General features: G+C 49.1%; 1 protein-coding gene across 50 annotated transcripts; it reads left to right on the forward strand.

Annotated features, from left to right (window-relative positions):
• The first annotated feature begins 469 nt into the window (after positions 1 to 469).
• On the forward strand, positions 470 to 14,651 carry Tnnt3 (troponin T3, fast skeletal type). 50 transcript variants are annotated; one of them, XM_055614610.1, is made up of 17 exons: positions 476 to 492; positions 660 to 673; positions 1,604 to 1,621; positions 2,952 to 2,969; positions 3,159 to 3,173; positions 4,225 to 4,236; positions 4,438 to 4,452; positions 6,730 to 6,768; positions 7,354 to 7,372; positions 9,680 to 9,725; positions 10,259 to 10,375; positions 10,467 to 10,544; positions 10,810 to 10,923; positions 11,027 to 11,136; positions 11,282 to 11,372; positions 12,310 to 12,350; positions 14,418 to 14,651. In XM_055614610.1, the coding sequence occupies exons 1-17, from the start codon at positions 476 to 478 to the stop codon at positions 14,470 to 14,472; spliced, it is 819 nt and encodes a 272-aa protein (XP_055470585.1). In that variant the 3' UTR covers positions 14,473 to 14,651. The 50 variants fall into 50 exon arrangements, with proteins under 50 accessions (XP_055470606.1, XP_055470585.1, XP_055470561.1 ...); XM_055614586.1 differs by lacking the exon at positions 12,310 to 12,350 and adding an exon at positions 12,992 to 13,032; XM_055614630.1 differs by lacking the exon at positions 6,730 to 6,768.
• The last annotated feature ends 12,170 nt before the right edge of the window (positions 14,652 to 26,821 follow it).

A 26,821-nucleotide genomic window follows, 5' to 3' on the forward strand; every position in this document is an offset into this window, starting at 1 on the left:
AGAGGAGCCCGGCAGACTGAGAATGTCTGTACCCTTGGAGCTGGGCTCAGTCATCCTGGGGTGGTTCCCCAGCCAGAGGTCATCAACTCAGACAAGCAGGGTGTCCCCAGATCCAGAGGGCCTGGAGCCTCCCCTTCAACCTGAGCAAGTCTCTGCATTTTAGATGGCATTCCACAAAAATACTGTAGAGGGGACACCTGTCCATGGTTGGATGTATATGACAACCTTCCAGCAGCCAGTCAGCTATGGAGTCTGTGGAGTCTAGCTCCAGGCTGGAGCCAGGGAAAAAGGAAAGGGGATCAGAGTCATGGAGAAAAGGGCCAATCAGGGCAACCAAGAGGTGGTCCTCGATTATACACATCCCCTCTAGGCCCCAATCTCTGAGAGCTTGCTTCCTTGTGAGGTTTCTAAACCAAGACAATTCCCAACTGTCCCTCTGTTGTCATTTCCTTTCCAGACACAACCCACTGCCACTATGTCTGACGAGGAAACGTGAGTACCCTGCTGTATGGTCACCTCCCTTGCTAGTGGGCGGGACTCCTGGACCTACATCTACAGATGTCTGGCCCAGGTCAGAAGCACAAGCTCACCTCTCTCTCTCAATCTCTCTCTCTCTCTCTCTCTCTCTCTCTCTCTCACCACTCCCACCACCATGACAGTGAACAAGTTGAGGGTAAGTATCTGCTCTGTTTTCTCTCTCTTCACTTCCATCTCTAGAAAGAAGAGTCACCTTGCTGTGGGGAGGAGAGCTTTGACTGTGAACAGCATGTGTTCCTTGGGAACCCCTTACCCTTGAGTCCTAGACCAGCTAGATCAGTCACTGAGCTTCAAAAACATTCTTCTTCCAAAGTATCTTCAATCTCTGGTTTACTTTTTTTTTTTTTTTTTCCTGTGATGTTCAAACCTTGACCTGCTCCAAATCCCAACACCTACCTGCATGTCTATGATGCACTGAGGACTCAAAGAGTCTGGGCAGCCTCCCTGTCCTTGTCACCTTCAGGCATACACATAGCCAAAGCAGGACATGACAGCTAGAGACATCCAGTGTCTCCCTTGTGGCTGAGATATTTTCCTTTCTAAAGCCACAAAGCCTGTGTGTGTGTTTGTGTGTGTGTGTGTGTGTGTGTGTGTGTGTGTGTGTGTGTGTAGGTGTGCTACAGATGTGTTCATAATGTGTGGGCCAGAGGTCAACTTCCAATGTCATTTTTCAGAAGCTGTCCACCTTGTTTTTTTGAGACAAGCGGTCTCTCACTGAACCTGGAGCTTGGTGATTAGCATAGACTGGCTGGCCAGCAAGTCCCAGGGATTCTCCTGCCTCTGCCTCCTCAGCGCTGGGACTATGAGAGTGTGTATAATCACACTTGGTTTTTTTATTTGAATCCTGGGATCTGATTCAGGTCCTCATGTTTACGTGGCAAACACTTTGCTGACTCTCCAAGCTGCCACACAGCCTCTTTGGGCTGAGGATCCCAGACCTGATCCCTAACCAGCAGAAAGTATCAGGCTAACCAGGGACAAAACAGGCTGATCCTTCAAAAGTCTCACCCTCCCCAGTTCCATTTCTGCTAATGTGGCTCTTTTCTTTTGTTCTATTCTAATGCAGAACAATACGAAGAGGAAGGTAACTCAGGAAGCCACAGGCCTCTCAATACCCATCCATGAGAAGGCCTGTGGGGACCCTCCCTGAGCTGACAATTAACTGTCTACTTCCTTCATCATTAATGCATCATTAACCATCATCACTTGTCATTAACTCTGTTAGTGATTAATAATACCATTATTTAATTAATGGTCAATGTCTTGATCATTAATTAAATAATTGATCCTCTATCTCTTCAACTGATTAATAGACAATTATTAACCACTCACACATGCCCTGTGGTCATTGTATCCATGGTGTATGAAGTGGGGTGTGTTCTGGCCATTAAAACTCTCATTTATTAATAACAAGGGTCTTGACCCCATTCACTGTAACTCTTAGAATCACTGTAGCTTCTTTTTCAGTCTCCCTATCTGTCTCTCCAGCTCTTTCTCTGTCTCTCTTTTTCTCTCTGTATCTCTGCCTTTCTCTCTGTGTGACCCTTTATCACAGTCTCTCTTTGTCTCTGTCTCTCTTGACCTCTCTCCATTTCTCTGTCTCTGTTCTTATCCCTTTCTCTGTGTGTCTCTCTTAGCATCTCTTCTTCACTGTACCCTTGGGCTGCTGGAGACCCCTCCCTGGCTCTGTCGTGCCTGGGCAGGTGTGGGCGGGCAAAGTGCTGAGTACCGGTGCACCTGGGAGCAGCCCGGCACAGCAGTTCCCAGGCCTGACAAGCTGTCTGCTGCTGGCACCTGCTCAGCTTAGGGAGGCTTCACGCATCTCACCAGACAGGCCATCCTGCAAGGGCTGCTGGGTGCCGTGTTTTCAAAATATTTTGAAAATACCTGCTACCTTAACAACCCGAGGAAACATCTTGCCACCAGAAGATGGAAAGACTGGTTTCCGAGTGAGATGTGGCCCTGGGGCTGCCCTTCCCTAGGGTTGGCCAGAAGGCTCTTGATTCCTCAAAGCCCCTTGACCCCAACCTTCATTCCTGGCAGCTAGATGGGACCTCCTAGGTCAGAAAAAGTCTGAGCTTGTGGGGATCCCCCCCCAAAAAAAGCATGAGCTTGATCCGACCCTCATTTGCATACCCTGTAAAGCAGAATCACAAACACCCAGACATGGGATGTAAGGTGCAGCGGGCCATCCCTGAGGAAGGTACAAACTCAGCACCTCAACAGGGATGGCAGTGGCTGATGCCTGAGGACCCCTGCTCACTGTGGCTAGCTGCTGCAGGCCAAGAATGGGAATCTGACCTGCTCATCATGCTTGGCCTAAGAGAGCCCAGGAAAGCCCCTGTTTCTAATGTCTGTCCTTATTCATTCTCTCCCCTACATGCCATCTCTCTCTCACCTTTGCTCACCCTCAGAGGAGGCCCAGGAGGAAGGTGAGTTGGCTTAGGACTTGACCCCTACTTGCCCTTGCCCTGTGTCCTAATGGTGAACTTGGTGTAACCCTCCCTCTTATAGGGCTGTGACCTCAGCCCCTGTCTCTAAGGGCCTGCTGTGTGCTCCTTTTTAATCCTATCCTCTCTCCTCCCTGCCACCCTGCACTCCCTGGCATTCCTCGGCCACAGAAGTCCAGGAGGAAGGTATGCGGATACAGGACTTCTGGTCCCCATGTGGAGCCTAGGGTCTGGCTGGAGCCATGTGGTGTGGGGAAGAGGGCATGGAAGCAAGGAGGCACCAGCCAACCAAGGGGCCCCCCATGTGGTCCCACATAACCCACTAACCATGGCCAATGCTTGACCAAAGAGAATGAGGACTCCAAGAATCCCCACAAACAGCATAGCTGCCCAAACTCTGCCAGGTGTTTTCATTGCTAGAGAGGGCAGCCTAGTACAGAAGTGCTGGGGCAGACTGTAGAGCCAGGTGTGGGTTGAGTCCTTTACCAGAGAAGTGAGAGAAAGTCCATAGTGTTGACTGAGACCTTGGCTAGTCCAGACTGACCATGCCAAAATGTCCAAAGAGCTCAGGTCATTTGGGAGAGATGCAGGACTAGTCAGAGGCCCCGCTTCAAGGCCTGATGTGAGGACATGCCAAGGCCTCCTATGCCAAGGCCTTCTCCCTAAATCAATTTCCCTAGCCAATTGTGTCCTCCATCAACCCAATCAGAGGGCCCACCACGACCCTCTTTAGGGGCTATACCATGCAGAGGCCCAAGAAAAGGCTTTTGCTCGTAGCTCTGGAATGGCAAGAAAAGAGGTGTTTGAAGCAGGCCTTGGTTCTGCACCCCTTGGGTACCAGAGCCTACAAGTAGGCTGCAACTGTAGGCTAGGGCCCAGCTGAGGGCAGATAGAGATGGGTGGGTGAGGGAAGGAACCTAGAGAGACACTGCAACAAAAGCAAGAGCCAGATTCTCAGCCCTCACCTCAGTTTCCCTACTCATGAGGCAGGACAGGTTGGGAGTAAGTTTGGTTCCCCTCAGCCCCTCGTATTCCCAAGTTCTGAGCGGGCCCCAGAATCTGGGTTGTGGGAGGGTGGTAGGACCCCAGCTAACTCTAACAGTCTCTTGCTCACCTCCCGCACGTATCCCACTCCCCCGGTGACCGGCTGTTTCCTTTTAACCTGGATCCCTTCTCTGACCTCTGACCTCTGACCTCTGACCCGCGGTTTTGCCTCTTGTTCCGTGGCCCTCCTTAGCCCCCGAACCAGGTATGTGACATGACTTTAATGCCATGTGACATATGTAGCCATGTGGGTGTGTGTGCAGGAGCCAGCCAAGAAGGAACAAGAGGGTGCCGTGTTCTCCTGTCTCCCCTGTACACCTCTTTCCCCTCCCCTCTCTCACATTGCCTTCCACTCACTCATTCTCTCTCCTCCCTCCCTCTCTCCTCCCCTGGTGCTGCTCCACAGAGGAAGTTCAAGAAGGTAGGTCCATGTGCACCTCACAGTCATGAGGAGCCTTTCCTTCCTTCCTCACCCATATCTGACTGCCTCCCTCTCACCACCTTTCCAATGTACCCATGACCAACTAAGTCCTGCTGGCCTCTAGGCTGAGAGCAGTAAAGAATAAGGAAGCTAGCCTGATCTGCTGGCCTAGGTGGCTGACAGTGACAGTCCTCAGTCACAGTGTTTAAGGGCAAGGAACAAGGCTCTTCTTGGGCCTCCGTCAGGAAGTCTGAATAGAACAAATGAGCTGTCCTGGGTCTGCAGAGCAAGTCTTAGGAAGATGGGTGCTAGAGATTCCCTGGGACCCTCTGGGGCCTTGTCAGGATAGGTAGCAAAGCAGAGAGTACGGCTAGGTAGCGTCCAACCTACCCCAGCTATCGAGCCAGAGGGAGGAAAGTAAGGAGGATGACGCTGAAGGGAGGGTGGAGGGGCAAGTGGGGTGAAGCAAAAAGTCAGGCTGAGGCCCAAGGTGGAGATGTCAGAAACCTGGAACAGCCGGGGGCCACGCATGTGAACAGGCAATCAGTCAGATCCCAGCATCCCACCCAGCTCCTGGGCCTGAGCCAGACACACCCATCAAGCAGAATTGACAGGGGCTGGGGGGAAGGTTAGAAGGGGGACTGTCAGCCTAACAGCAGGGCTGGTTACACTGGGGAAGGGAGGAGGGGCTGGACTCAGGGAACCCATTTGGCCCCTCCATTCACATGCAGGCTCCTGGTGGCTGGGCCTGAGAAGAAGTACCTGGATAAGAACAAGATAGGAGAGGGACCCAGGGATGTTCTCAGGCCACACATCTTAGGACACCAGGCCTCCCTGGGACCAGAACTGAGACTGACTGACAGACAAATGGACAGACAGGAGGGTGGGGAGAAAGAGCACTGGTGAAGCCTTACCTTGCCACTATGCAGCTACCTCTCATGCAACCCTTAGAATCACCCCATCCCTCCCTGTCTCCAGAATCTCATAAGGGGAGGGTGAGCCCATCAGCCCCTTCACTTCCTTCCCCAGGCCACTCCCTTGGACCTCAGGCAAGAGTAGGCTCTGCAGCATCCCACTGCTCCCTGGATGGCCACTCCTAAGATGTTAGGCAAGAGGGGCATCGAGCTCTTCCTGTGGATCTAAGCTGTCTATTCAGGCACTGCTGCCACACGCTTTGGTTGTTAAGTAACCATCTGTCTTTTGGAGGGGTGAGAAATAGGTGTTCCAGAAGGGCACTGCAGGCAACACCCCCCACCCAAGCCTTGGATGGAGCCTGTTGGCTACAGACCAAGTGCAAAGGTTCTGGGAATCACAGATGCTTCCCTGTCAGGTCTTCCTGTGTTCCACACGAGCAGAGCATACACATGTCAGTGGCCTTGATTCTGCCAGAAGCCAGAGCAAGGATAAATGACAACAGTGCGAGAGTGATGCTGAGCAGCTGCATTCCCTGGCTGAGGTCAATACCAATCCCTGATGTCTTTCAGAGTGGTTCACACTCCCAGGAAGCAGCCCTTCCTCAGGGCAACCAGCTTAGGCAAGGCTCTAAAGAAAAGGAAGTAGAGAGCCCCCCCCCTAAGACTCTTGGGAAAAAGCCTCTTAGGGGTCAGAGGGCAGGTTCCCAGGATCAGGAGGCCCTTTCCTGAGGGCTGAACCTGTCAAAGCTCATAGATATGGATGAGCCAAAACTATGTTTGGATCTCAGGCAGGCCTTACAAGCAAAGACTTTTAAGCAAAGAGTTTGAAAGAAAGTGACTGTAAAAACCATGGTGTATGCCCAGGTACAAGACTATGTAGTAGAAAGTAATAGAAGGTTCCATGACAGCTGGAAGGTAGGGTACAGCCTCAGGATCTTCCCAGTGGCAAACCTAGCTCCAGTGCCCATGTCGATATTAGGCAAGGCAGGTCCCCATGATCTCTAATCACAGACAAGCCTCCTTTGCCGGCATGCAAAAAGCCCTAGGTTCAACTCCCAGTACTGCATACACCAAGTGTGGCAGAACGTACCTATCATCACAGCATTTGGGAGGTGGAGGCAGGAGGATAAGGCATTCAAAGTCATCCTTAACTACACTGAAAATTCACAGTCTTGAAAACAAGGGTTCACGAAGGGGGCCAAGCCTGTAGGAGGGTGTAGGAGCTGACCTGCCACGTTCAGGCACTGGGCCCTGTGCGCGCCTGCCTCTGCTGTCCATGTGGCCACTGCTGCTGTGTGGCCTCTGCACTTCTGCAGCTGCGTGGCTCTTTTCTTGCATGTGCGCTTGCGCCCACACCGTGAAGATGCTGTCGCCGAGGAGGAGCAGGAGGAGGACGAGGAAGGTAAGGCCTGCCGGCCGCTGTTGCAGTTTCCCTGCTCCACCTGCACAGGACTCTGGCTCTGCCCGTGTGGGGCAAGAGGAACCGACGGTCCAGTGTCTACGTTGTTGACTTTTCAGCCCTTTCACTCTACCTGTCCATGTGTGTCTGTCTGTCTGTCTGCCTTCCTTTTCTCCGTGGCACAGGACCTCAGTGGCAAGATGCTAAGGCTCTATGTGCATCCACCATGGAGTTAGGGAGCCAGGGCCAGGCTTCTGCCCACTCAGAGGCAGCGGTTGGTTAGTGCAGACAAGCCAGCATCCCAGACTTTCCAGACAGGCGTCTTGTCTTTCTACCTCTCCCTCCCTTCCATCCCTCTGCGGACACATACGTCTTGTTGTGGTTTCTCCCTTCTTCCCTTCATCCCCACACCCTAAGTCCTTCTTAGAGGCCCTAAGAAATTTCATAGGTATGGTGCTGCTGGATAGAGGGGTGGGTCTGGGTGGGCTGAGTAGAACCCTCCAGTCTGGTGGTTCCTGTGGCAGGAAGGACCATCCTATCTTACCTGGTCTCTCTTTCCCCCTCTTTCCATGCTGGCTGTATGACTAGAGGAGAAACCAAGACCCAAGTAAGTATGGGATCCAGGCAGAGCTATGGGGGAATGCCAGAACGGGAGGGGGCAGGCTTGCTTTAGAAGAAAAGCCCAAATGGAGGAACATTTGATAGGGACAGAAGTTTCCATTCTTCCCCATCAGCCCACACAGTTAAGGAGGAAGCCACAGACTAAAACACACATATTCCATGCCTTGGTATGTTGGGAACTGCCCAGGTCTCTAGATAGATAGATAGATAGATAGATAGATAGATAGATAGATAGATAGATAGATAGATAGATATGGGCTTGAGAGGCTAGGATCTCCTACTTAAGATGAGAATCTACTCTGGATGGATCTGGTCAAAAATAGCCTACTGCTCAGGGGCTGAGCTCAGGGGCTGAGCCCACTGTGAGCTGCTCTGTAGGGATTTACCTCGGCCTCACGTAGCTACTTGTGAGTGCACCAGGGGCTGGTTGAATCCAGAATCTTGAGCTTAGAAGTCCACAGCCCTCCATACACAGGCCCTTCTTGTTCCTTTGAGCCTGTCTGCCTGTTCCCTGCTCTTGAACAAGGTTGAACTTTTGGCACTGGCCCCTCGTTTCCCTCCCCATCCTCGAGAGAAGAATGGAGCTCGGTGAAGAGTGTGGCTGGCCCATACTCCTCGCTTGAATGCTGTTTTAAATCAAGTTCACATAAAGTAATGCAGGATTGTTAGATAGTTTCTCATCTTAGAAAAATTATTTATGTTCTCAATATGAAAATAAAACACCTCATTAAGAAAATTTGGAAAATACATAAAAGTCAAATGAAGGGGAAAAAAATCCATCCATAATTCTCCCACTCACCCACCAGCCAGACTGTGGAAAGGCCCAGAGAGGGGGGAAAAAAGGTCTTTATTTCTTCCTGCTCTTTTTCTACATCAAGTTCTTGGAAAATAAAGATCTTGACTATGTTTTTTCAAGCACGGGACTGTCTATACAGCCTTGAATTCTGCTTTTAAAAAAATTTAGCACTATTCATAAGTATTTTTCCATGTTTTTACATAGTCTTCTTAAATATTTTGAATGGCCACATAATATTCCATCAATTGGACAAACCATAATTTTCCTAACCATTCCCCTATCACAGGCTTCCCCCAATATTTTACAATCATAAATAACGCTGGGCAGAAAGCATTTTCTGTCTTGAGGGCTATTTGCCTAGGCCACATTCCCAGAACTGGAATTACTGGGTCAAAGAGGACCAATGCTCTGAAGACTTTGGCATTCACTGCCAAGCTGCTTTCCACCAGGGCCCAGCCAAGGCGGTCTCCTACGTGGCCTGTGAGCAGTCTGTGTCCCACATCCTCTGTGCAGAGAGGCGGGAAAGGGCGTCTGCCCCTCACCCATTGATGAACGGCCAACCGCATCTCATGGCTGTTTGCTTTAGCATTCCTCCGATGGCACCACCGCTAACCGTCGATGTTCACTAACTGGTCGTCTTTCTTTGCGAGTCAGTGGCTTGTGCCCCTTGCTCGTTTATCTCATGGCCGACACATCTCCATGTTTGCTTAATCGTCCGTTTACTCGGGGATATAAATCTTCTCTGTATTTGCTGAAAAGATTTTTTTTTTCAGTCTGGTTTTTTCCCCTTCTGCGTTTCAATTTTGCTCTTTTTTCCCCCCCACATACATAAGTTTTTCATTTGCACAACATCATCTGTACAGCTTTCCCTTGGAGGGAACTTTGGGGCTTCAGAGCTTAGAAAAATCCCTTCCCGGATCTCCAGGTTTTGATCGCTGTTCAGCTCCCCTTTCTTCTGTGGCCTGCTTCTAAAAGCCGCAGTTGTCTGGGCTCCCTGCTCCATCTGGAATGTGTTGGCAGGAGGAGGGGGTCGCACGGCCAGCGGGCTGGGGGCTCCTTTTCCCCTTACAGGCTCTCCTTCATTTGGGCACCCAGAAAAAAAGATTAAAGGGGTGTCCAGAGCCACAGGACAGGTCTTACCCCAGAGACTGATGCCTGGCAGTGACCCTGGAGGGCCTGTGGAAGTCCTGCCTTCTGCTAGGACTTGGCTGCACTTGTTTTATGTGTCTAAGAAAGGTGGCATGAAGCTGTGAGCAAAACAGAGGTGGATACAAATAGGGTGACACCTTCTAAGAAGGAGCAAATGACCCCTGGGACGTGGGTTAGAAATCCAAGAACAAAGAGCTAGGCAAATCTGCTTTAGTCAGGGCATGCTCTGTTGGGTACCAGGGTGCAAGAAAGAGGAGGGCCAGCCTAGATTCAAGGTCGGCTGGCCTCCACTGTGGGATGGTCCCAGATGTCCCTGCTTATGAAACAACTTCTGTGTCTCTTCCCTAGACTCACTGCTCCGAAGATCCCAGAAGGGGAGAAAGTAGACTTCGATGTAAGTTTATGGGGCCCAGATCACTCTTGTCCCAAACTCTAGTCTTTGAACTTTAGGCTAAGCTTCAGGTCATGTCTTCTCAAGCAGCCAGACCCATGGAGATATACATCCCTTCACTTCTCCTCCATCCATTCTTGTACCTACCCATCCATACATTCATCCACCTGTCCCATCTCTCAACTGTCTATTATTTATCTACTGATTCATCTATCCATTTATCTGTACAAACATTCATCCATGTATGAAGCAACCTAATCTCATGGTTTCTTCTCTGCCCAGTTCAAGAGGCCATCTCGGAGGATGACAGAGACAAGTCAGAGCCAGGGCTGCCTTAAGAATGGTGCTGTATTCATGATTAGCCAGGGCCTAGATTCTTCCAAAGAAAAGGCACTATCTTGACCCTGTCTATGGTTTCCAGAACAGGCCACTCTGGGCCTCAGGAAGGCAACAGCTGTAGGGGCCAGGCAGAAGGTGCCCCTACAGGTGGTCCCCAGGCTGGTAAACAGAGGTAGGAACTTTACTCTTTCCCACAGGATATCCAGAAAAAGCGTCAGAACAAGGACCTCATGGAGCTCCAAGCCCTCATTGACAGCCACTTTGAAGCTAGAAAGAAAGAAGAAGAGGAGCTGATTGCACTCAAGGAAAGAATTGTGAGTACTGCTGCCCAGGGAGGCTGCTGAGTGCTCTGTAGGGCCTGGGCATGACAGGGTAGGGCTGACCATTCTGCCCTCTTGGCTGCAGGAGAAGCGTCGTGCAGAGAGGGCTGAGCAGCAGAGGATCCGCGCTGAGAAGGAGAGAGAACGCCAGAACAGACTGGCGGTAAGGACTACGTCATCCTGCTGCAACTTCCTTGTGTAGCCAGGGAAGCACAGAGTCTTAGGCCTTCCATTTACTGGGGCCCTCTGCAGGACCCAACAATCGGAGCCACATCTGAATTAGTGTTTCTTGCTCTACAGAAACCCTAAAAGAGAGCAGCTTCCTTCCAGGAGGCTCTAAGTCCAGAGCTAGTCTTTGAAGCCTGCTCAAAGGAAGGCTCCTGCAAAGGACAGGCCCTGAGGATCTTGGGGGGTGGGGGTCTCCACAGGAGGAGAAGGCCAGAAGAGAGGAGGAAGATGCCAAGAGGAGAGCCGAGGATGACTTGAAGAAGAAAAAGGCTCTATCCTCCATGGGCGCCAACTACAGCAGCTACCTGGCCAAGGTAATGAATGTGCTCAGAGCCCTGAAGTGGCCTTCAAGTGGAGCTGGTGTTTGTCCCATGTACCTTCTGAGACTGGGCCCCTCATCCCCTCCCCACTCCCCAGGCTGACCAGAAGAGAGGCAAGAAGCAGACAGCCCGCGAAATGAAGAAGAAGATTCTTGCAGAAAGACGCAAGCCGCTGAACATTGACCATCTTAGTGATGACAAGTTGAGGTAAAGTGGCCCTCCCAAATGGCACTGGGCCTTTCCTCAAAAGAACTGAGTTATAGCTCTCTGTGGTAGCTAGAGGAATAAGCAGGATCTTGAGTCCTGCCTTTCTAGCTTCATCCCATCAAATCTCCTTTTTCCCATCTTCCAGGGACAAGGCCAAGGAACTCTGGGATACCCTGTACCAACTGGAGACTGACAAATTCGAGTTTGGAGAGAAGCTGAAGCGCCAGAAATATGATGTGAGTCTAGGTATCTCTGGTTCTTGGGCTTTCAGGATCTCACTCTCCAGGGGAGGTCAGCTGTCTCCCCACCTCCCAGTCATACTCTGTTCTTGCTTTTGCCTTGAGACATGGTTCCATTGAGCCCAGCTGAGGTTCACTGCTGGAGACTGTCCTTCAGGACAGGCACTGAGCTATCAACCTGGGACTTGTACCCGAATTGACCAATGATGTAGCTAGAACTGTTATGGGTTCTCAAGCTGCTGAGGTCCCCATGACATCTGCTTCTTCAGGGTGGACAAGCATACAGGCAAGATGACTCACACCTTCACCTGAAACTGGAAACTTTTAGTACTGTGTCTCCTCTGGGGGGCTCAGGACATCTGGAATGGGGTTGCAACCTTCATGGGTACTGAGGGTAAGGTAAGGGGCTGCAGAGGCAGGGCAGGGCCTTCCTTGTGGGATGAGATAAAAGCCAGGCTTATTCCACCCACTATGGATATAGGCACCTGCCCTAGTGCCCACTCTGCTTCATCCAAATGCAAACACCTGGCACTGGCAAATCAGTGCCCAATGCCCAGTGAGGGGAGAGATGGGAACTCACATAGGGTCATCTCCACAGCCTTAGACATACAAGTCCTGGCTCCTTCTTGCAACCTCTGGGTAGATGAGATGGGTCTTAATTGTTCAGTTTTGAAGAGCCTCAATCTCCGTATCCCTCAGCCTCAAGGCTACCCCCAGGAGCTAGCTCAGAGAAGGCTCCACCAATAAGAGGCCAAGCTACTCTCCTCAGCAACTGTAGCTGCCCAGGGATCCAAAACCTCCAGATACACTCTGCTCGTGCCTGGTCTTCTGCATTTTCAGAGCCTGGCAGTCCATCAGAAGATGGACTGATACTTATTAGGGCCTTGAAGCCCCAGCTGACCACCCAACCTCATAACCATCTCGATTTTTCTAGATCATGACTGTCCGGGCCAGAGTGGAGATGCTGGCCAAGTTGTGAGTAGGCAGAGCCTGCTACAGGCCAGGCTTGTGGGTGTGCAATGCTCAGCTAGCCTCTCGCATGGCAACGACCTGGGTTGTTGAGGACACTGGTGGCAAACGGACTTTTCCTCCTGCCCCAGCTCCTCCCTCCTGACCTCAGCTGGTGGCTATGAGGTCGGCCTGCTGCCCTTGTTGGCAGATGAGGAAGGAAGTCCCTTGCCTTCCCAGAGCTCCACTTGGTGCCAGGGCCTCTGGGCCACCAAGTCAGGAGCAGGCACCATGGGCCAAGGAGCAGGAAGGTTGGGGTCTGGAGTCAGAGGTGGAGGTTAGGGAGGTCTGAAGGCCTTACCTCCACTCCGTCCCTTGTTCCTCCCTGCATCCAGCCACAGCCACAAGGTAAGTAGCTAGCTGAGAGCTGCTATGTGTGGTAGCTAGAGAGAGCAAGTCAAGACGCAGCCTGAGGACAAAACAGTACCCTCTCGCAAAGGAGCCAGGAGACAGTAAGGAAAATGGCACAGAATGCTGTGTCCCTGCAATGAGGAGACAATGGGTCTGCCACGGTTGGCCTACCCTGTGGTGAAGACATGTGTCCCCTGGCCAGTGCCTGGCTGGCCTTCCCAAGTCTCTGTCACAGTAAGTCACCTGTGTTGTTACAGATCACCACCCTCAGGAGCCGCATTGACCAAGCCCAGAAGCAGTAAGTAGCCCAGACTCTTCTTGCTCTGTGCTGGGCCCAGAGTCCCCAGGACTAGCCACCGGCAACCCTGCTCAGGGCCTAGACATTTTAGCCAGTCCCTGAACAAGGGCTCTTGGTGGCTGGCTCTTACCAGAGCAATAACAAGACTAACTGGGCCCTGGGACCCCCTGGCTCCTTTCCCTCCTGCATGCAGGAGGTGCCAGATGGGAGTTGTTAGGGATACCTTCCTGCCTCTATGATGTGCTGGCCAGCACGGAGCCTGCAACAGGGTATGGTAATCTCAATGCCTCTTCAGAATTGGAAGCGGGATCAAGGCCAACCTGGGCTACATGAAACCCTATCTCAGCTAACAAAAGGGGATGTGTGAACGTATAGCTCAGTGGGTGGAATGCTTGCCCAGCATGTACAAGACCATTCATTGAATCTCAGTACCTTAGTTGGAGCACGTCCATAACCCCAGCACTTTGTGAGGGGGGCAGAAGGCATAAGGATCAGAAGCTCAAGATTAGAGTAAGTAGAGTAAGTTCCAAGGGCAGCTTGGGATATATAAGATGGAAGGAGAGAGAGAGAGAATATGAATGAACTGACTCCTCTGGAGGGTAACCCCTCCACACAAGGAATCAGGTCCCATAGGACTCCAGGATCTGTTGCAACAGATCCTCACCGGGTTCTGAGCTTGCTATAAAGCTGGGAGTCTAATGCTGAGCCTGGACTCACACTCCAAGGACAGAATCAAATGGAGCTGCTTAGATTTCCTGTTTCTGGGGATTTTCTCCCTCCTTCCACAGTCCCAGAAAGGGCCCATTGGTTTGCCTCTCTGTTGGAGGCTCATGAAAGGCCGGTCTGAGGAGTACATGTGTATACTGGGGTATGCTTGTGTCAGGGTGCTCAGACGAGGCCACAACATTATCCGACCAAGGTCCCACTGGGCAGCCTCCAGGGCTCACGTCCTTTTATCCTCCTGTTTGCCTGGACCATCGCACAACACCTGTCCCGCTTCCAGCTTGCTGGGGTACAGAGGGTCTCAAATAATAGGGTCCCAAGTCCTGGGCACAGCTACCCTTAGCTGCCATCTGGAAAGGCATGGGATTTTCAAAAACAATAGTTTTCAAAGCTACGGTGGCATGGGTCTGTTTGCAGTAGTCCTCCTGGCTAAGGCAGGAGAACAGAAGGTGAGCCCGGGTAACCAGCTAACCCTGTCCTAACCACACTAGCATCCAGGCCCTGTCAGGCCTACCGCAGGTGAGTCAGCTCCCACTGCTCGGGCTGGAACGAGGTGTGTGCATCGGAAGTGGGGGCAGCAGCTTGGGTAGACAGAAGCTGAAGTTTTCTACTAGCTGGCTGGACCCTCTGACCCTTAAGCACAACTTGCTTCCCATCTGCAGCAGCAAGAAGGCTGGTGCCACAGCCAAGGGCAAAGTCGGTGGGCGCTGGAAGTAAAGGAGCCAAGAGATGCCCTGCAGCAGAGACCGTCCACCCTGACTCCTGCCGGGGGCCATTATTCCAGTTCTGCACCCTCCAACCCTCTTGCCCCAGCTTTTTCCAGAGCTCAGGGCCCATCCTGCTGCAATGCCTTCACCTTCTGGGGTCTGGGAATAAAGTTGTCAGACTCCCCTCAACTGTGTATGTCCTGTCATGCATAGAGGACCTAGGGGGGTTGGGAGGTGGAGCTGCAGGACAGGAGCCCCGCACCATGGGAGCACACCTCAGAACAGCCCTGCAAAACTGGGGGTATCTTACTGCTGTTAGTGACTGTGGCTTGATTGCACATGGTGCCATGGCCTGATGCACCTCCAGAACTTGGCCTGTTGCTGTTCTTATCACAGACATTTTACTCCTAGAGTACTCCCTTTGTCCCCTGCACCAGAGCCCTCCACATTAGAAAGCTGCCTGGGCAGCCCAAAGCACTGTTTAAAGAAGAAACAGCCCAGTCTTGGGAGGGTTAGGGAGGAAGGCTGGCTGCCTGGAGACGTTACAGACACCCCGAAAGGGGGGAGGCGAGGGGAGCTGCAGCTAGCACATCAAGGGGGGAGAGGAATGCAGGAAAGCACGTTTCCCACGAGGGAGCAAGCTCGGCAAACAGCGTTCTCCTATATTACAGGGAACACAGAACACAACTGTGCAATAAATTTGAAAGTCCTGACCAAATAGAATTATGGAAAATATAAATCACAGAAATTGGATCAAGACGCGGAGCCCTGCACAGCGAGGTATTCATAGAGGAAGGGGCTTGTGCACAGACACCTCCGGGAAGACTGGGGAGGCAGGGCAGCCGCAGCCAGTGCCCTGAATGAAAGACAGGGAATACAGTCAGCCCTCACCAGGCCCCTAAGGGCAACATACAAGCCCCAGAAAGCACATGAAACCCATCTGTACATGTACCCCAAGAAACAACAGTGTGGCCCCATCTGTGCAGGCACCCCAACACACAGTCGTACAGACTCCATCTGTGTGTGTACCCCAACAAGAGAGAGGTAGAGACCCCATCTGTGTATACATCCCAATACACACCGATTGCTGTGATTCCTGTGGGACACACACATGCACACTCGCACTAAAAGGGCTGTAAATACACTGTAGGGTGATGTATCTAGATGCTCTGTGCCCAGCATGTGCACAGTATTAAGAAAAAGAAAATTGTTCAGTGACCGTGGCTACAGCCCAGCGGGGAAGGTTCTATGAGCACCAAATCAGCTTCGGGGCTAGCAGTACACCTTGCAGTAGAAAGGATGGGCTCAGCCAGTCCAGCATAAGCAAGGGACACGGAATTAAAGGGCAGGAATGGACAGTGCTTGAGACACCAGGCTGGAGGACTCTGGCTAAAGTAGATCTTGCATGATGCTGCTGAAGGCAGGCCGGGGGAGTAGACATCGTTTGGGTGTTATCCTTGTTATGCCAAGTGAGAAAAAGAGACAAACACGTTTGTGTCTTTCCACAATGTTAGAAAGTATTGATTAACAGCAGTATATTCACAAGGTAAGGCCATTTCAATGGCAGCATTTGCCAGATAATCCCGCTTTCTTTGATAGCCTGGCCGAGGCAAACACAGGTTCTTTCATTCCAATCTTAATTACTAATATTGACTCTCAGATCACACACCACACAGTAAATAGATCTATCTATAGCTCTATCTATATACGTATGTTACATAATGGCTACAAAGGTTTAAAGAGGCAGGAAGTTTCAAAGAGTCCTGAGAAGCCAAAGCTGGGGAATTGATAGGGCCATAAGAGTCTCTGTATTGATAAGATAAAGGGCAGAATGGAGCTAGGGCAGGGGCTGGAGAGGGTGTAGTGGTTTGTGTAGAGTCGGGCCTGCCGTATGGTCAGAGCTGAGGTGCAGGAATGAGGTGAAGCGAAGGGCAGGGCTAGGTCCAGGATGAGCCAACGGGTAGATAGATGGATGGCAAGTCCAAACAGGAGGATGGCTGTTGAATAAGCCACATCAACAGTGCGCACCAAGCTGAGCACAGTCCCTGGGACAGTTGCATGTTCTCTGCCTGTGAGTTCTGCGCGCACGTGCGCGCGCGCACACACACACACACACACACACACACACACACACACATGCATGAAGACATCGCCATCCACTCCTGAACTAGGTCTCTTTATCAAGTCTGAGTGAGGTATGTTCATTTTTTTTTTCCTTGGTCTGTGAATTCCTGAGTCTGGTTTCTCTGGTATGAATTTAACTTGCCTGTGTGTCCCTACAGTCTCAATTCACTCAGATAAATTTTTAGGGTGGCGCCCTCTCCACTCCTGGGAGTAAGTGATTTATCAATCTGTGCTTCCTGTGTGGTGCTGGACAGATGGTACTGTTCATGCGTCCACCAAGCCACCCTCCATCTTCTAAATGGAGTCAAAAGCTTCTTATAAAATGGAGTCTCTCATGGGGCCTGATGGCACACGCCTGTAATCCCAGCACTCTGGAAGGCAGAGGAAGGCAGATCTCTGTGAGTTCAAAGTCAGCCTGATCTACAAAACGAGTCTAGGACAGCCAAGACTACACAGAGAAACCCTGTCTTGAAAAACCAAAAATAAAAATAATAAAAAATTAATGATAAAAGAGTCCCTCAGGGCAACACACAGCCTAAAAGAAAACAAACAAACAAAATACAAAAACAAAAATAATCTGGTTGTGGTGGTACACACCTTTAATCCCAGCACTCTCAGGGCAGAGGAAGGCAGATCTCTGAATTTGAGGCCAGCCTGGTCTACAAAGAGAGTTCCAAAACAGCCAGGGCTTTGTTACACAGAGAAACCCTGTCTCGAAACAAAAAAAAAAAAAAAAAAGCAAGCAAAACAAACAAAAAACCCCAAAATTTTTTACAGCACAGATTCACTTATGGCAGGACACAACTGATAGGGAGCACCCTAAAATTACATGAGGCTGCTCAGGTCGGGTTTCATGACAGGGGCTTGCTGACCTGACTTAGCAAAGCTCCTTCTTTTGTACAGGAAATTCAAAGACAGGCCAGGAGACAGGGAGCACAGGGTGAAGTGTGGCCACAGAGAGGATCTTTGTCCACACGCAGTGTATATATACACACCAACATAGCTCAAAACTCCATGCATGCACACAGATACAGCCTCACAGATAACAGCCTCTCACATGGGTAGCCATGTGTCCCTAGAGCCTCAGTTCACTCAGACAAATTTATCACTCAACAGACACACTGGCCCACAGATCCCTGTCCCTTCATATAGAACACACTTATTCCTACACCCACACGCCTACTCCCACACCCATAAACACACTCCACACACACACACAGCCACTCTCCTACAGTGTGACCTGGTGTTTTTGTTTTTTTGGATTTTTTTTTTTTCAGAAATGTTTAGTTGGAAAAATTAATACAAAGAATGTTGGGGCCCATGAGTCCAGAAATCAATCTCATCTCCTTGCCTTGTTCTGAAAGGCAGCTGAACAGCCCAGAACTGCCTGAACAGAATCGCTAAGCTGGGGACAGAATGAGCCACTACCCTGGGCAGGAAGGAGGGCCCCATGTACTAGGAGCTGGCTGGGGTTCAGAACTGAATGGGGAACTGGGAACTCCAAAAAGCCCTGGTTCTGAGCATGCCACTCACAGTAGTGGTGGATTAAGGAGAAAAGAAAAAAAGAAAAAAAAAAGCAGGTTGGGAGAAGATGTGTGAGGTTGGAAATAAGAGGCTGTTGAGCTGTTCCCACAGGCCAGGAATGCACACGAAACTCACAAAGTCTGATCTCAGCCTAGGACCCAAAGCACACTCCACTCCAACAGAGGCAGAACAGAGACGCCCTAAGCCAGCAAGGAGGGGACTCTTTCAGCACATCTTGGAAAAGAGCTGAATAGCTCTGAACCCAGGGGGAAATTTTAGAGGGCAGCAGGAAGCACTTAGGGTTGAAGGATAATGGATCATGGTGCCGGGGAAACAGGAGGGACACAGGGTAAAACCGTGGGCCTCTCGGCTCACGTTAGAAGAGGGAACACAGCCTCCATGTCGGTTAGGTGTACAAGTCACACATAGGACTTGAGAAATTGACAGAACATCCAAGAACTAATGAGCAATAGAGAAGCTAGAAGACCATGAAAAACAGAAGTTAATAAGTAGAAACTTGTATGGGAGGGTCACAAAGGCAAACACCCGGTCTGTGAGACAGGTGAGTTGCGTCAACCGCCATCTGATGGAAAGCTCAGTGGCCAGAGGGGACAGATACAGATAATGAGAAGCCGGAAAGAGGGCTATAACTGCAGAGATGGCCCAGACTTGATTACCCTGAAAGAATGTCACAAACACATTGCAGCAATCTACCTGAAAACTGGATAAAGCAGCCCAGTCCCCAGGGGAAACATGACGTGCGAAACAGGGCTGAGGTGAAGAGGAAACCTGGAAAAAAACAGCTCTTTTGAAAGGAGCTGACACCATGGTTAAACCATGCCTGCCAACACCGTTCTGCACTTTTAAAAAACAGTATCGTGCCCGTGGCAATGATGGCTTCACATCAAAAATCAGAATGGTGGGACTTGAGTTTACGTGACATGAAAATGTCATAAAGGCAACAACGACATGATGAGCGCTGCCACAAAGCTCAGTGGTACAGTATTTGCTTAGCATGCGTAAGACCCCCAGCGCTGCAAAGGTCAAAAGCTTTGTATTTTGTTTTTTTGTTTTAAGTAGCATTGAACACACACCATGGTTCTGGAAGGTGGGTACAGTAGCACTTGGCTTCCCAGCACTTGGGAGACAGAGGCAGGTTAATCTCTGGGAATTTGAAGGCAGCTTGGTTCCAGGCTAGACAGGCCTACACAATGAAACCGTGTCTTACCACAAAAACAAAACCAAAAATAACACATTATGGCTCTGGAGGAAAGTCAAGGAGGCCATCTTTTAAAAACCTACAGGGAAGATTTACCCTGGGAAGTGGATGGCTGAAATATTCTCTTTGTGACAAAGAAACCAAGCAAAAACCAAGCGTGGTGATGCACATTTGTAATCCCAGAACTTGGGAGACTGAGACAGGATTGCTGAAATTTCGAGACCAATCAAAATCTACAGAGAGAGACCATGTCTCAAAAAACACAAAAATACAAAAACAAACAACAAACAGCTAAGAGCTGGTTGTGGTGAGTCAAATTTATTTGCAGTCCCAGCATTTAAAAGGCTGAAACAGGAGGATTTTGTGAGTTCAAGACAAGCCTAGAATATATACATATTGATTTCCAGTCCAACCTGGACTATAGAAAAGGAGTCTGTCTCAAAAACTCAAAGCATAAAGCAAAGCTGGACCGTGGAAAAGTTGGTAGAATGTTTGCCTAGTATAGACAAGCCCTGGGTTCCATCCCTAACACTTGAGGGCTAGAGGCAGGAGGATCTAAACTTCAAGGTTATCCTCAGCTAATCAGCATGAGATCACCCTGGACTTAGTGTGACTTTGTCTCAAAAACAAACAAACAATAAAAATATTAAGGAAAAAGAGCAAGAACGTCAGCTTGTACTTCAAACAGACCAGATGTCCTAGTCAGCTTGACAAAAGATAAAGGAATGTTTTGAAGAGGGATTTGCAGGCAAAGAAAAACTCCGTTATCTTTATGAACAGCTGTCAGGAGTGAGCAAGATGGAGCAGTGGAGGCTTCCTTAGGATCAGGGCAGAGCTGAGACCTGATGGCTTAAAGATGCTGTCCAGAGCTGGCTGTGGTGCCCTGAGAATCCCAGCAACTAAGGAGGCTGAAGCAGGAGGATCACAGGGCCCGACTGGACTGAATAGTGAGACTTTGTCCTCTCCTTTCCTCTCTCCGCAAAAAAAGTATACCATTCGAAATGGGGATTTTTGGTTTTGTTTGTTTGTATTTATTTGTTCATTTATTTATTTATTTATTTATTCATTCATTCATTCATTCATTTATTTATTTATTTTTTTTGAGACAGGGTTTCTCTGTGTAGCTTTGTAGATCAGGCTGGCTTCAAATTTACAGAGATATGTCTGCCTCTGCCTCCACGAGCACTCAGATTATTGGCGTGTGCCAGTGTATATTCTTATTTTTAAAAAAAATTAATTTATTGTTATTATTTGTGCATGTTGGATGAGCATGTGAGCCTTCCATGACAAGCATGTAGAGGTCAGAGAACACCTTTTGGGAGTTGGTTTTCTCCTTCTTCCGTGGGATTTGGAGATTTAGGGTTGTTGGGTTTACAAGGCAAGCATTTCTGACCACTGAGCCACCTTGTCAGTCTCCAAATTGGAAACATTTCCAACGAATGATAAGAATAAATCCAACAAAAGACTCACAGGACAGTTCTGCAAAAAGTATAAAAATAAAGCCCCCCATTGAAAGACATTCAAGGGACTAGGTCGACTTACTGGCCCTGTGTTCCAGGCCCCAGTTAAAGGGGAATTCTGGGACACTGGAAAGAGCTCAGGAATAAGGACTCCATCTAAGATCATAGTGATAGCTACAGAGACCCTATGGGTTCATACAGTGGGTAGAGACAGGCTTAGCTCCGTGGGGTGTGGGCAGGGGACTCAGAGCCTTGGAACAAGGTGAATTGTGACTAACGAGGCAGAAGCAGAGGTGCCTGGGATGAGGAGCACTCTGACCAGACGCCAGGGGGTGCTCAGGTGTCAGGATGGTGAGCTTGCAGACTTGACAAACAGGATTCTTTGTTAATGCCTAGGGATGGGCTGGGGGGAAGTGCAGGGGCCTGGCTGAAGTGCGGCTAAGCAGAGAATCTTACCAAAATAAGTAGTTTATCATCCACAGAAAACCCAAGGCAGTGCTAGGAAAAAGTGGCAAATGTTCCAAGTCTGAGTGTGTCAGCAGGTAGGACTAGTGTCTGGGAGAGTCTCTAGAATACCAAGTTTGAGACCAGCCAGAGTAACAAGACTAGCCTGGGCTACACAGCAGAAAACCAAAGGTTAGAGGCAAAAGGAAGAAGAAGGAGAAGGAGAAGAAGAAAGAACCCTGAACATCCACCCACGAAGGGCCAAAGAGCAGGTCAAGTGAGGGTTTTAGTTTAGTCACAAAGAATTTGATACCACAGAAGCATCTGACCCACAGCTCTCAGTCAGTAAGGAAAAGCTCAAAACGGGAATGGGAGAAGACAACATGCAAAAGGGGAATGCAGCAAGACCCTACCTCCACACAAGTTAAAGCCATTTTATGTTTAAGGCAAAGTTTGAGCTGCATGTGGGTGAGCACTCACTTCCTATGCACAAGGCCCTGGGTTTGAGCCCCAGAAACTCAAAAAAAAAAAAAAAATCAACCCAAAACCTAAACTAAACTAAACTAAAAAATTTATCATACGTGCTTGGACTTGCAGAGCACTTCGGAATTCAGATGAAGGGTCCCTGGAGCCCGGCAGGGGAGGGGACATGAGGGCCAGGGGGCCACACAGAGCCTAGGGGTGCATTCCTCACGTTCCTTGTCTTGCGCCAGTGCTGGACAGGCGGGTGGAGGCTTTTCCTGTTTAATTATGCCTTCTGTACATCTCAACAGTTAAACAGTTCAATAACTACTTTCTATGGAGGGAAGGACATCACAAAAACTCTATCTTTATGTGCACAGGCAAACAGAACAAAAACTACAGTAACTAGGGAAACCTATAAATAAGCCCTATCTTTGTCCAGCCAGCAAAACCTGGAGCCCCCGGCTCAGGCAGGAACCACGCACGGATGCCTGCTTTTGCCATTACTGCTTTACCCGGGTCTGAAAACCCAAGACAATGCGAAAAGATGTTCAACGGAAATAAGATGTATAACTTCTGGAAAGGAGGAGACCAAAATACCACATTCTTGCGGCCCCCGGAGAGCTGGCGGAAGAGTTCTCAGGATGAATGAGGGGTTCAGGGAGCAGTCAGATGCAAAGGGTGTATTGTAAATCAATATATTTTATTATTTTCCACCAGCAACCAGCCAGAAGATACAGAAGAGTGAAAAAAAAAGTTTCCATTAAAAAAAAATCATAAAAACAACAGCCGCAATCAAAGGCATAAAAGTATTTAGACATGATCCTCTTGAGAACTGTCCTGGTCTACAGAAAGACAATTTCAAACTACTAAAACATGGTAAAATGAAATTTGAAGAAAAGATAAAAAAAAAAAATCACGCTTTTGCACAGAAAGCTTGTCTCTTAAATAACCTTTTTTTTTTTTTTAAATTAGTGCATGCTGTATGTCTTTAACAGATTTTCTTTTTTCTTTCTTTTTTTTTAGCCAAAATTACTTTTCATGTGATTGTCTGTTTGTTGGGGCAGGGTCTCATGTAGTCTAAGCTGGCCTTGAACTCATTATGCATCCGAGGCTGGCATTATGTAACCAAGGCTACCTCCATCTCCCAAGCGCTGGGAGTATAGGTTTTAGTGCTACAGTGTTCAGAATCAACCAAAATTCTAATAGGGCTTTCTTGAGGGTAAAGGCCAAGGGTGAGACAGCCTCTGGAGAGACAAATCTAAAACTCAATACAGAAATACGCAGATGTGGGTAAGAAGGCATCGAGTCCAGCCTCCCAAGATGTGTACCCTGCATGCTGCAACTGCATGTCTCCTGTGACCCTCATAGCAAAGAGAGTGGATCCTGCCATCGTCCAGGTTCCAAGAGCAGCACACAGGTGCTCAAACCAGTTCCCACAGAGGCCCCAAATCACCCAGCTACCGAGTAACAAGCTTGGGAGGGACAGCCTGGCCATGCCTTCCATGCCCCCTGCTTTCCTAGACTGTAGCACCCATCCTTTCCCCAGTGTTTATCAGCATACAACACTAACTCTCACTACATGAGAGCTTGATGGGGACAGGGATGCACAGCCCAGCTGAGAAGGAGGGGGTCTATTTAACAGAGAAGGATGGGAAAATAAAATATGAATTTGGGAGGGAAAAAAAAGAGAGAGAGAGAATGAGATTTTTGCTCCATGCCAGTGGCTAAAGAAGATTAGAAAGCTCAGCAGATGAAAGATGGTTAAAAATAAAATCAGGGTGGATGTGATCAAGATACATTGAATTCATGCTTTAAGTGTTCAAAGAACAAATAAAATGGTGTTTAAAAATAAAATAAAAATTCAGAAGGACAGTAAACTCTGTTTTTGTGCTGAGAAACATATTTTCTTAGCTTGAACAACAAAACAGAATTGTGGGGGACAAAGAGGTTAGTAAATTCTACCTCTTGAAAGTTAATTTGTGGTTTTGAATCAGAGTCTCATGTAGCCCAGGCTGGGCTTGAACTCACTATGTAACTCAAGCTAGCCTTAAACTCACTATGCTGCTCAATAGGACCTTGAAACATCTGTTTCTTCTGCCTCCATGGCCCAAGTGCAGGGAAACTTTAAATTTCTGTATGTCAAAACATTGTCCATCAAAAGGAAAAGTCATATTTCCACTCCGGCTAAAATGGAGTAGTAGAGACCGGATTTACCCAACTGCCTGCCGCAGCCAACAAAACAACAGAACAAAACAAAACAGACACAAAGCCACGGAACAATGGTGTCTAGGGCGCCGCACATCAGCTGGCAAAGACAATGACCCCTGTGCAACGGAAAGGTCTAGGGGCCTCTCACTGCCCAGCTCTCTTCCCTGAGAGAATTCCCAGGCCTCAGGCAGGAAGAGAGCAAGGTGGAGCCCCAGGATACTTGAGTGAAAGAGCTGAGCTGAGGGTCCCAGGGACTGAGGTAACTGTAGTTCAAGAGACAGACTCAGCGGGGGGGAGGGCAGTGCTGCACAGTGAGAGAACCTGGGGTCCCTGCAGACACCCATCAGTTGGACAGCAAGCATGGCTGGGGCCAACACAAGCCTGGGAAACAATCCTGAGTGCTGCAGATTCCCATGCCCAGGAATGGTGGCTGTTCCCACCACCCAGGGCAGAGGGCTGCAGGCTCACAGGTCTTGGGTCTGGGAAGCCTTGCCCAAGTCTTAAGGACCTTTGGCCTGGAGCTGAACATTCTTCCAGACCTGCCTGTGAGAAATCATAAAAATAAGACCTGAAAGATCCAACTCCCCCGCTCCGCGCCCCCCGCCTCTGTGTGTGTGTTTTGAGATAGGGTTACAGTCTGCTTACTCAGTTTCTACAGTGCTAGAGATCAAACCCGGGGCTTCGTGCGGGGCATGCAGTCTATCAACTACAAAGCTCAAAAATATTTATAGAAATGTGAAGATACTGGGCACTTGCTGAGGCAAAACTCAGGATGTCCGGGGTCCAGTAAAACCCATCAAGCAGAAACAAAGCAGGAAAGGTAACACATGAGGCAGGGGTCATCGGGCCAAAGCAAATGGGGTGAAGCTGAATGAGACCCCAAGGTACCCACTAAGAGAGACTGCAAAGGGCGCAGCTGGAAGGCCATGACAAAAAAAGGAGGGGGGGAGATGAAGAGATGAATACAAGTTCAAACCAATGCACTGTGGAGCAGGGGCCATGGTGGAGGGTTAGTTGGGGAGGGGAGATCATGAGACAAAACAAGCAGCTATGAAGGCTGTGAGCTGAAGATAGCCCTGAGCACACACGGGAGGTGAGGGCGCTCAGGTAGCTTGTGTGCTCAGCCTGCGTAAGGCCTTGACTTCCAAATCTCTAGCAAAACAAAACCAAGTGATTGGTTTAAACATCCCAAGTAAAAAACAGGCTGCAACCATAGAGCCCTTGCCTAGTGTGCATGAAGCCCTGGGGTGAACCCCAGGACCACAGAAATCCCTGTATTGCTGCTATGTGGCTTTGATTCCTGGTCTACATGTGACAAATAAAACAAAAAATGGTTACTTTGTCTCAGAACAGCCCAAACTCATATTCCTGGGTGTGTTTTCCTCTCTTCTTTTTTTCTTTACCCTGTGCTTAAAGCCATTATTAAAAATGCCTTTTTAGAGACTAAAGAGATGGCTCAGCGGTTAAAAAGCACTTGCTGCTTTTTCAGAGGACATAGGTTTGATTTTCAGCGGCCACATAGCAGCTAACAAACATCTGTAATTCCAGCCCCTGGGGATCCAATGACTTCCTCTGACTTCTGCCGAAGTACTCACTTGGTGAACAGACACAAACAGGCACACATTCACACATATACAATAAAAATAAATGAATTTAAAAGAAAATTAAAATATCTTTTAATAGAAACAAATCTGTTTCATATTGGCAAAGAAATAAAGGAAGGGGGGAAATCAAGCTTGTCAGGTTGAATTAAAAAAAAAAAAAAGGCCTGCCTCCCCCCCCCGCCCCCATGTAGACACAAATGATTTAAAAGAAATAACAAAGTTTCAAACTATGCCAGCAGAACTCACAGAACTGAAAGGAAGAACAAAAGGATCCCCAGCTGAGCCAGGCTGCCTTGTGTCCAGGGTGCTATGACCAGGCTACCCCTTGAGGGGCTGAGGCAGGAGGATTGAGAGTGTGAGGTCAACTTGGATTATAGAGAGAGACTTTGTTTTAGGAAGAGACAGGGGTGAGCAACACAGGCTGGTGGTCTGATATTTTAGTGACTATTTCCCAAGAATGAACAGCAAAAGTGAGAAAGAAAAAATAAAATCAACAAGCCTAGGGTGGACCTGACTATACAACCACCCCAGCATGGCTTGACTGACAGTGCCAGGACATCTCCTCTGAGGCATACTCTGTCCAGTGTGTAGGAAACACTCATGCACACCGGCCTGAGTTCTAAGTCCTTTACATCAGCCTTAATAGGTTGAGAAGGATTCAAGCCCTATAAAGTATGTGCTTTGACCATAATGGAATTAAATTATAAATCAATAACAGAAAGATCCTTGGAAAATCCCCAAGTATTTGGAAACTCAATAACATACTTTTAAACAAGAAAAAACTCAACAAGGAAATTGGGGAGTGTTCTGAATAGGATGAAAATGAACACCCAGCGCTGAGGGCTAAGAAATGCTGCTCAGGAGGCACTGGGGGTTGGGGGGGTGAGGGGGGGGGGCGCTTGTCACCGAAGGCCTGTGTGAGAAACTGAGAAAGGGCTTGACCCGAGGATCTCGGCTCTCACATCTCAGAACACAGAAAAAGAAAAACAGTCAGACCAACGGAAGCAGGAGGAGGGAAATGGTCCAGCCGGGAAGTAGAAGCTGGGGATGGGATGGGATGGGGGTGGGGGTGGGGGTCAAAGACAAAAAAGCAATGGGAAAAACCAAGAAACCCCAAACCTGGTTCTTAGAGGACCAGTACAATTAATTAACCTCTGGCCAATATGACCGGGATTGGTGAGATTACCACCATCAGGAAAGATGGAGGTGGCACCATTACAGCCTCTAAAGAAATATTTTTGAACAATTTTATATTAAGAGAACTGACAAGTTAACCAACTGGACACGTTTCTTGAGATGCTCACACTGCCA

Source organism: Psammomys obesus, unplaced genomic scaffold (assembly GCF_907164565.1).
Source record: "Psammomys obesus unplaced genomic scaffold, mPsaObe1.curated_primary_1811, whole genome shotgun sequence".
Taxonomy (NCBI): Eukaryota; Metazoa; Chordata; class Mammalia; order Rodentia; family Muridae; genus Psammomys; species Psammomys obesus.